This window comes from Salvia hispanica, chromosome 5, assembly GCF_023119035.1.
Source record: "Salvia hispanica cultivar TCC Black 2014 chromosome 5, UniMelb_Shisp_WGS_1.0, whole genome shotgun sequence".
In the NCBI taxonomy this organism is placed as follows: domain Eukaryota; kingdom Viridiplantae; phylum Streptophyta; class Magnoliopsida; order Lamiales; family Lamiaceae; genus Salvia; species Salvia hispanica.
Genome location: NC_062969.1, coordinates 41,134,571 through 41,145,166, shown reverse-complemented (window position 1 = coordinate 41,145,166; position 10,596 = coordinate 41,134,571). Strand labels below are relative to the sequence as shown.

The window sequence follows — 10,596 nt, the reverse complement described above, 5'->3', positions numbered from 1 at the left end:
CCGATCCCCTCGTGTACACAGCCTGGTAGGGTTTGCGGCCCATACTCAGACCCGAATTCGTATATCATATCCATAGCCCTATAGCCCAATGGAGCGAACTCACAAACTAGGCATCAGGCACACAATCTCACAATAAAACAAACATAGGCATGGCATAACAGTTAAACCACCCTTATAGCTCCGATAATTATTTTGACAAAATAAAAGAGAGTTTTTGAGAGTAAAGCCCACCTCGACTGCTTAGATTTCAAGTAGTTTCGCTTTTCCGTTATCTGGCTTCGCAACCGAGGGTTCACCTTTAAATTCACATAGGCACATATTCACAAATTAGGTTCAATTATAGTTCTTAACGTATGCATGTCTCGTTACTTCCCTCTTTCCCAACGATTCACCTAAATCTTCATAACCTAGAGATTTCGAGTTACACTCATCAAGAATTACTAATTTCAAGTCGCGATTACATATATATATTTCTTAGAGTCTTAACCCTAAATTTATCATCACATGCCATACAAAAATATTTAGCCATCAAGCACATGCTACACAACACACACTCCAACACACGCACTCCACACACATAACACACACACACGACACACACACACTCGGCACACACACACACACACATGTTCCCATATCCCTTCTTATCCCTTTTCTCTCAATTAATATGCATGAAGGTCCAAGAACACCGGTTAAATCGGTTGGAAGAAAAAGAAAAGAAGGGGTAGAAGAAGAATAATATTACTCTTAAACGAAAATACCTTTTTAGAGAAAATCAATCGGTAGAAACAAAGTATAGGCTTGGTTCTTCAATATCCACGGATTAAACTTCGATTTCTTCTCAAAAGATGAAGGATTTATGGAGTAAAGTGGAAGAAAATTGAGAGAGTATATGGGGGAGTGGGGGCTGAAAATTATGAGGTTTAGGGTTGGGGTTTGATGCTTATTTATAGTGTCCAAGGAGATCTTTAGGTAATAAGAATAGAATATTTGGTAAGATCTCATTCTCCATAAATTAAATTAAATAAAATAATATTGTGAAGTAGGGAAGAAGAATTAACAAAAATAGGAGATAGCCATATCCTCAAATTTTCGAAAATAAGGCCTTTCCATAAGGTCAAGATTTTGTTTTGGTATTTTTCCATATAGAATAAGATATTATGGAGCAAAATAAAAATAAGGAAAATCCTCCAAAGAATAAGGTATGGGGCGATTTTTATGCCTATTAAATAAGGCATGGATTTTTGACTATTAATTAGAATAAGGTATGGTAAGGTTCTATTGAAATATGGAAAGATTTTGTAGAATAAATATATTCTAGGTATGGAAGGAAATTAAGTAAGGGATCAAATAAAATAAAATAATTCCTTCCTTCCCAATATTAGTGATTTTCGAAAATCACTATAATACAAGGGGCTCGATTTTTGTGTTCTAAATAAGGAAATAATTGGCTCTTAGAACTTAATTTAAATAAATATCCCAAGGATTAAATTAAATCCGGAAAAATAGAAATCCTCCTCAAAAGGGGGCTAGGGTTCGAAATTTTCAAGGAATAGGGTGACAAGTATTTATGGAAATTTCCTCCAACATTCTCACTCACCCTTAATTAATTAAATTGCCACATAATCTCACAATTAAATAATTCACATGCCACATCATTAAATCAACAAGTTTGACTAAACTTTCAACATAAGACTCATCTCACGAAATTAAAGCATTCTCGGTTCCACGTCATCAACAATTAATTCTAGGGTTCGAAGATTAGGGTTTTAAATTCCAGGATGTTACAGCATCCCTCAGCACTATTTTCCTCATGGTCACTGGATTGCCATTGGGGTACAACTTTTTCTTTGTTATTGCCATGTTTGCTATCGCAACGAGCTATGGAGCATCGAGAATGGCGATCACTCCCAACACCGAAGGAAAACCACTTGACACTACTTATGCAAATATATTCATTGGGTTTATTTGTGTCATATGCGCAGTCATAATTCAAGGTAAAAAGGTTGTACTCCTACTGGAAGGCAAAGCCGCGGTGGAAGGAAGGTCTTACATCCGGTGCTCGGGGCCAAGGTGTCCTCTATCGGATTTTCCGATGTTTGAGACGCAATCGTTAAGCTATATGGGAGGTCGAGGTTGTGACTTGTGTGCCAAGGATAATGATGCTAGTGTATTTGGTTGTTATAAAGGTGCATCAAGTTGAGGTACGTAATATGCTGTGTGTTAGGGAGATTCAAAATAACAAACAAAACGGATAATCTGAAAGTTGTGATGAAATCACTTTCAAATCAAATCAATTTCGGTGGTTCTACCAAAAATATTTGATCGGATACAATTCAGAGAAAAAGAACATTCATATGTTGATATCTGAGAAAAAGCACAATCAAACCAAAACGAATCGATCAGATTCTTTAACAAGATGAACAGGCGCAACAGTTCATTTCATAACCGAAATTAACTACTTTTCAAAGGTTTCCGAAATTGCAAATTAGTCCTTTGACTTTTCAGAAATTACATTTTCGGTTGAATTTCTTGGACCCCGAAATTGCAAATTAGTCCTCTGCCCCTTGGACCCCGCTACCCGGGGGCGCTGCCCCCGGACCCCGTCCATCTGTTAAGGGGCTTCGCCCCTAACATCATAATAAATTCAAATAAGTATGCACTCCGCACCTCCATACTTATATGATGTATCATTATAATAATACTGATCAATCAAGTTAATTCAATTACACTAAAATATCCAACACTGTGTTTCTCGTGAGACACAAATCCAAGGGACACATGAGTGCTCGAAAAGTATCGAGAACTGGCCGTTCGCTTGACTCAAGCATGCATGTAGCCTCAGCTCTGCAGTTTGTATGGAACTAATTAACTAAAGCTTGTTGTTTTACACACGTTGGGAATAATTAAATATACTTTTCTTTCTTTATTTCTCTCCTTTTTCTACTTTTAATGTAAGCTTCGTTTGTGTACGTTACACCTATTAAACTTTAAAATTATAGTAGTAGTATTATGAGGTAGTATTCGGTTTTCAAGATAAAATAGTACAAAGATATAATTTAGGATTAAGTTGTGAGATTATTTTAGTTGAAGGGGATTGACTATAACTAATTATCACATGATTATTCATCAACGATTCAGTTACGAGATTCAATATCATGAACCAAACACACTACATAATTAATTCCGATATACAATCTTGCAACCGAACAATCCATAAGTTTTTTTAATGAATCATGCATATTCTAAGTTGATATTAGACGTGTTGGCTCAATATTTTAAAGAGTGAACTACGCATATGGTCCATGAACTATGCGTTTTGCACGCAAATGGCACCTAAACTTTAAAAATATAGAGAAGAGTCTTATCCACATTATTGTCTCTCTTATTTTACCATTTCTCCATTTTAACTATTTTTTATCATTTTTACAAAAAGAGGGCAGAAAAGTCAATGAGATTGCTAAAGCGGGACGGAGGGAGTAATAGAGAGATAAAGTTCATAAATACCCTTCATGCCTTAGGGGACATTTTTGGTGCAAAATTGTGATGAATAGTGAAAAATATCAAAATGTGATTACACATTAGTTTAGAGAATACCCACGATATTTTTAAAAGTTTAGGTACCATTTGCATGCAAAACGCATGATTTGGGAATTATTTTGATATGGAACAAAGAGAGCACAGTAAGTTAACTTCTTTCAATAATAGCTACTCTTTTTCTTTTTCTTTTTGTTCTGGCACAACAAATGCTTCAGTTATAAGTCTAGATGCAGCTTTAATTTCTTTTCCTTGTTTGGAAGATAGGAATTAGTTTGGGGCCGACCCATACAGCAAGCTATTTGAAGCTTTTTTGGATAAGAATTTGGACTAATATTTTAGTTTAGTAAACTATGCGTTAAAATATAGATTAGCTTAGTTAAATTAAAATGAATATGTTATTGATTGGGGTATGGGCCTGGTGCAATCAAGTTGAGGTGTTTAAAGTTTAAACACCAGCTCTTATAATTAATTATGGTCGACTGGTGTACAGTGTAAATACGAAATAAAGTACAAAATAAGTGAATCTTCTAGCAGCGTTCTATGTCAAACAAAGATTCTGTTAAAGGATCTGATCCTTCAACAAATCAAGAACAAAATCAACCAAATTGAGCAAATAAACTGACGGAAATAAAGAAGATAAAAGTAGACAAAGTTGTTATTTCATAAAAAGCAAAAGAGATAACAAGGCCTTTTAATACTAAGGACCCTAGGGTTGATTTGACCTACGATGGAAAGAATCAATAAAGAAAATCCGAAAAGGAGCTTATAATTACGGTTGACCCAAAAAGAATAATTTACTTAAATAAAGTCTCGCAAAGTAATAAAAATAAAGGAAAGCAGAATTAAATATTAAATATAATCTCCTAGGAAATCCGGCCTCTTCCTTGCACGTTGAGGTCGAGATTGCCTCTCTTTCGCCGGCTGTGTCGGGACCTCCGGCTCTATGGTCTCGAAGGACTCTTCTATCCGTCAAGGTTCTTCTATCTCTGCAACTGGTTGGGATCTCGTATCAGATTCAGGGTGGGTTGTTGGCCTGGGGTGAGGGGTAGTTTGGGCAGGCTGACGACTATCAGATTTTGCATGACTCAAAAGAGACTCCAAAGCTGTGTTCATAATTTTATTAGACAGTTTGAAGACTAGTTTGAAATAGCCAATGCTTAAAAGACTCCAAAGAGCAACGAGGAAGTAGGCTATGACAGTGATGGAAACGATGACATTGGTGATTTTGGTGAATGATAGTGCTTGCGTATATGGCGAAACGACCAACACCGAAGCTCCATAGCTGAAAGCAATAGATGCGACGGCCACCCAAACTGTTGATGTGGTTAAAAACAAGGTACCAGACCCCCCGATTCGCACTGGCACGGCGACCAAGCAGATTGTCATGAGAGATGAAATAAAAGCTGCCGCGTTTGCACGCACGAAGTGCTTGTAAATCTTGGGTTGAGTAGATGCAATCACGGCCTGCCCGGCCTTGAGTGATGTGTTGTCCTGCCACACCCCGCCTGGGGGGCTGATGGTCGCCTGGAACGCCATGGCCGCAATCAGGGCCATCACCACCATTGTCTGCTCTCTTCTCTTTGACAGCATTTCCGACGGTATCCCCAACAAAGCTGATACTGATATGAAACTCCACATTAATCTAAGCCACCTCCAATCAACCTGCTGTTTGTCATCTGCGAAGATTTGCGTTGCTGTTCTGCCCATCGAATTCATTGAGTCCATCTCTATTTTACCAGAACGCACCAACAACTCCACCGTCTGACAGATTTTAATTGTGGGAGCAATGGGTGTCAGTTTTAGTTAAACAAAGTATTCAGATACTACTGCCTCCGTCCACCAAAATTTGTCCCACTTTGACCCGGCACGGGTTTTAAGAAATGTAATAGAAAGTGAGTTGAAAAAGTTAGTGGATTGTGGGTCCTACTTTTATATATTAGTTTTATAATAAAATGTGAGTAGGAATGAGTTAGTGGAATATGAGGTCCACTACCAAAAAAGGTAAAAGTGAAGTGTATCAAATTTTGGGGGACAGACGGAAATGGAAAAATGGGACAAATTTTGGTGGACGGAGATAATAATAAATTACTCTGATCCATTTTTTGTCAAAATGATATACTACTACTACTACTACTAATTAAGACAAATGTACATATGCTACCTCATATTGTCTGCTCCTAACAGCCCAATGCATAAGTGTCTCCATATCATCATCCTTTGCATACACAAGCTCACCCAACTTGTCCACCAAAAACTCCAATGCCTCATGCTGACGATGTTTCACACACAAATGCAGCACCGTCTGACCACGGTACACTCTCTCCATGGCAGGCAAAGGATCCTTTTCAAGCAGCTCTTTCAACAAATCAACATGCCCTTTCATGGCTGCAACATGGATCGGGTTCAAGCCTTGGTCGTTTCGACTCCAGCACATCTCTGGGGCTACCGATAACAGTTTTCTGGCGATTTCAAGGTTCCCTTTCGCAGCTGCAATGTGGAGAGGTGACGAATGGTTGGAGTCTAGTTCGAGAGCTAGCTGTCGGCTTTCATTCAGCAGCTCTTCAACGATGTCTACTTTCCCCAGCAGCGTTGCTATGTGCAGAAGATTTCTTGAACATGGAAACGAAACCCTATAAACCAGATTTGGATCTTGTTGAACCAGTTGTGCAAATTTTGTTGCATCCCCTTCTGATGCAGCATCATAAATTTCTTTTTCACTAACCATTCTTTCCTACATTCAAACACACATATCAAGTTAATGAATAACTAAACCCATGTTGGTCGTAAGATCAAATTTCTTAGAATTTGGCTGCAATCCCTATATTTTAGAACAAGAATACACAAGGCATATATATAGGGTCATGTAGTTGGAGGTCAATCTATACTTAATGCATGAATGAAATATAAAAATTACTAATTTTCCATGTGGAGCACAGATAGATGATCGATGGATTAAATAAAACAAGGTTTTGGTTAGTTTTTTAAAAGGATATTGGCATCTAATATCACGAAACTTTCAAAAAGTTGGGTTTTTCCCACGAACTTTAAAATTGGCAAATAATATCACGAACTTTGCCCATTGTTTGTTTTTTCTCACGAATGAAAAAATTCATGTTATTTTAATAGATTGAAAAACAATTTTGGAGGGTGTGATTCAAGAAAAACTATCTTCAAAGATTGAAAAACTTGAAGCTCTCAAAATTGTTGTTGAGAAATTACGAAAAAAAATCCGTTTATGTGAAGAATTTTTTCATTCGTGGGAAAAAACAAACAAGGGGCAAAGTTCGTGATATTATTTGCCAATTTTAAAGTTCGTGGGAAAAACCCAATTTTTTGAAAGTTTCGTGATATTAGATGCCAATATCCCTTTTTTAAATAAACAAATACTCCGCAGGAGTACAGGAATTTAATATAATATCTGCATGAAAAACATACCTTTATTAAACTGATGGCTTAGAATTGGAGTGCTGCTTGATCTCAATTGGCTATGAACTATATCATTACATTTACATATGTACTATAATATAAGGTCTTCCACTCCGCAGTTTATATACAACTAAAGCTTCTTGTTTTACACTAATTAAATATACTTTTCTTTCTTTATTTGTCTTCTATATGCTTTTCTTTTCTTTCTTCTACTTTAAAATAAGCTTCGTTTGAGATACTAAAAAACATACTCTAAGTATTTTTTTAAGGAATCATGCATATTCTAAGTTGAAATTAAACGTTTAAAAGTGTTGATAGATACAATTAATGATAATTTATGTTATGACTTTCCTAGACATTGAATTTAACGATGAACAGCACTCAGCCCACGGAGAAGACTACACCAGCGCCGGCCCATCAAAACGTGCCCTACTTGACTCCCGACTGGTCCATGATATGGAAGATATCTAATTTTTATTGTTTTATTTTTTTTGTTGATCCGACTAATCCTGCTCGACCGGGTTTGCGGATTAAGGCCGAAAGTCTCCCAGCGGATGGTGGGGTTTGAACCCGTGACATCAAGGTCACCACAGCTCCGCGCTGCCAACTGCGCTACAACCCGTTGGTATTTCTGGTGTTTTTTCTTAAGAGAGTCGAACCGCTAGGGAGGAATTCTATAAATAATAGGATTCTGTCAAAGATCCCCTAGCACCTCAACTAGAGTTTATCTTTCTTCTATTTTTTTGTTCAATCCGTGCTCGATAGGTCAAAAACCTATTAATGATCTAGTATGAATTTGTGATCATGGATGTTTAATTCAAACTCTTTTTGTCAACACACTCAAATAAAGTCGATATTTTGAAACGGGACAAAGAGAGTAATAAGTTCACATCTTTGGACTTTTTTTTTTTTTTTTTTTTTTTTTTTTTTTTTTTTTTTGGTTCTGGCACAACAAATGCTTCAATTATAAGTCTAGATCGGTGCAGCTTTAAATTGTTCTCCTTGTTTGGAAGATAGGAATTACTTGACATTTCAATATTGATATATGTTCTAATTCGGGCAATTTCACGTATGCTACGTACCTGGTATCAACTTATAATAGTAGCAAAAAGTAACGATAAAATATTTTTCTAAAGTGTTGACTTGTGGTCTGGGCTTATATTCGGGCCTTGACTTCATAAAAGCAGAATGCAGGTTAGGGCGACCCATTACATTAAGAATTCATACTAAATTTGTTTACCTAATAATGGCATATGCCCTAACTAAACAATGTTCAAAGTACATAATAATTTAAAAATAAATCGAATTGATGCTATAAATTGACAAAAGTTCAGACTATAAATTATGGAGTAATTAATAGTACTAAGTTTCTCGCTGTATCGAAAAACCGAGCATGCCTCCGACGAAGCTGACGGACTCGTTGATGTGCTATTATTCCAAACATTAACGTGTTAGCTAGTAATGTGTGTAATTTTAACTTTTTTTATAAATTTAAGGAAGCTAAATTTATTAATTCTTGTATTTTCTTATTTATCGTGGTTTGGATAGCCGCCAAAATGCAATTATCCATCCCAACTTGTTTGTTCATCTACTTTAGTGTATCTAGCTAGATTATATTTTGTTTATCTAGTTTTGCTTGGTTGTCCTTTATCTTGAATAATTTGAGCATCCTCTTTTGAATATAGACTCCATGTATTCTTGAAATTAGGCAGAATCTTCATTAGGTCTACCTTAACTTTGTCTACAATTGTATAACTGATACATGTTGTGCGTGAATATATGCCTATTACATTGTAGAGCTCAAATAAAAACTTTTCTCCCCTATACTTTGAGTAACTTTATTTGTTTAATAATGCATTTTCATGTGCTATAGTATTTATGTGGTATTATTTCTTTACATATTATATAGTAATATTATTTATACATTACACAATAATATTTCCTTTTAGTATATCGGAATCGACCTTGTGATGCTTGACAGTGTCAACTTTTGTTTGGTCAATCTTAACATATAGCGAGAGAGAAAGGGATGGTCTTTGTTAAAACATTTCCTTCGGCTTTCTTGCTAGAGAAAAAATTTTAACATATAGCAAGAGAGGAAGGGGAGATTCTTTGTTCAAACATTTCCTAGGGCTTTCTTGCAAGAGACAAACAAAATGGTTGAACACTATATATATATATATAGAAATGCTCATGTGTGTTTTAATAACAATAAGAAAAAAAAAAATCAAGAAACTAGAGAAAAATGGTGGGAGAAGCACTAGAAAAGAAACTATATAATAATGCTCTATCTGAAGAGGATGTAGCAACAGTTTCACAACTTCTACAACAAGATCCATATCTTGTTCAAACACTTTTATTTCCATGTTCAAGAAATCTTCTACATATAGCAGCAATGAATGAGCAAACAACCATTGTTGAAGAGGTGTTGAGGCTTAATCCGAGGCAAGCTTGGATTTTAGACTCTCAAAAATTGTCGCCTCTTCACATTGCAGCAGCAGAAGGGCACGTAGAGATCTGCAAAAAGTTGTCATCAGCAGCCCCAGAGGCTTGCTTTTGGCGAGACAGTCATGATATGAACCCGCTTCATATTGCAGCCATGAAAGGGCATGTTGAAGTCGTGGAATATTTCCTTGAAGAGAGTACTTAGTCTTTTTTTTCTCTTCTATGGGCAGGATGACACGTCAGCACACCAGGCCGGTCATGCCATAATAGCATATAGCAATCCAAATGTTTTCAAAAGGTTGATAGATTTCAACACCATAGCATTCATTTCATCCCTCGTCTCAATTTTGTTCATCATGTCTGGATGGCCATCCATATACCGTTTTTCCTTGGCCGTTACCTTGGCTTGTGTGGTGCTGTCCATTTCCGCTATCACGGCGAGTTACTTAGCATCAAGAATGGTGATCGCTCCCAGTATGGAAGGAAAATTTTTCAACATAACTACTTTGATAGCATGTTTTTGGATGTCTTTAGCCGGAATAGTCATAATTTTATTATGCAATGTATTAGAGTGGTTCTCGATCTGGAAGAGAAAACCACGTCGGCTGGAAAATCTTACAACTGGTCCTCTACTAGAACGCATCAACTATTGGATTTCTGGAGAACTGGGGGATATTGCCTTAAAAACTAGAAGAAGATAAAGTTCAAATTCTAACAAATTAATAGGGTGTATCAGTATGTAAGATCGATAGCATGTAATTAGGGATGTCAATTCAACCCGAAACCCGTGGGTCGGCCCGAATAGCCCGGTAAAATGGGCGGGTTAGGGCTGTAATTTTATAACCCGAATACAAAACGGGCTAAACGGGTTGGCCCGAATGGGTTGGCGGGTTAAACGGGTTGGCCCGAACGGGTTGTGGGTTAGCCCAATGGGTTGCAGCTTTTAATTAAAAAATACTGAGTTTTATGAATTTTTTGTATTTTTTTAATTTCATGTGACACACTCATTAGTCTTTTTCAATCTACATTCTACACATTTATACTCAATCCCACATTATCAATTTTCAAGTTCCACCTCAACTCATTATTCCATCATCCCATCACTTCCCATTATTGTTTTACTACTACCAACGCCAAAATTAAGAATTAACCTATCAAAATCTTAATATATTTTATCATTTTAAT

General features: G+C 36.5%; 2 protein-coding genes across 2 annotated transcripts; one reads left to right on the top strand and one right to left on the bottom strand.

Annotated features, from left to right (window-relative positions):
* Positions 1–4,183: 4,183 nt before the first annotated feature.
* LOC125186012 (ankyrin repeat-containing protein ITN1-like) lies at positions 4,184–6,496 on the bottom strand. Its single transcript, XM_048082313.1, has 3 exons — positions 6,455–6,496; positions 5,702–6,271; positions 4,184–5,301 (listed from the first exon to the last, which is right to left on the bottom strand). Exons 2-3 carry the CDS (start codon positions 6,263–6,265, stop codon positions 4,510–4,512), a joined length of 1,356 nt encoding a protein of 451 aa, XP_047938270.1. The 5' UTR covers positions 6,266–6,271; positions 6,455–6,496; the 3' UTR covers positions 4,184–4,509.
* Positions 6,497–9,211: 2,715 nt separating this feature from the next.
* Positions 9,212–9,616, top strand: LOC125190084 (ankyrin repeat-containing protein ITN1-like). Its single transcript, XM_048087281.1, has one exon. The coding sequence runs from the start codon at positions 9,212–9,214 to the stop codon at positions 9,614–9,616; it is 405 nt and encodes a 134-aa protein (XP_047943238.1).
* Positions 9,617–10,596: the final 980 nt, after the last annotated feature.

Coding starts and splice junctions, on each gene's coding strand:
- LOC125186012 (XM_048082313.1), bottom strand. CDS start 6,265: ATGGTTAGTGAAAAAGAAATTTATGATGCTGCATCAGAAGGGGATGCA. Junction 5,302..5,701: donor TTAGGAGCAGACAATATGAG/GTAGCATATGTA, acceptor AAAATCTGTCAG/ACGGTGGAGTTGTTGGTGCG.
- LOC125190084 (XM_048087281.1), top strand. CDS start 9,212: ATGGTGGGAGAAGCACTAGAAAAGAAACTATATAATAATGCTCTATCT.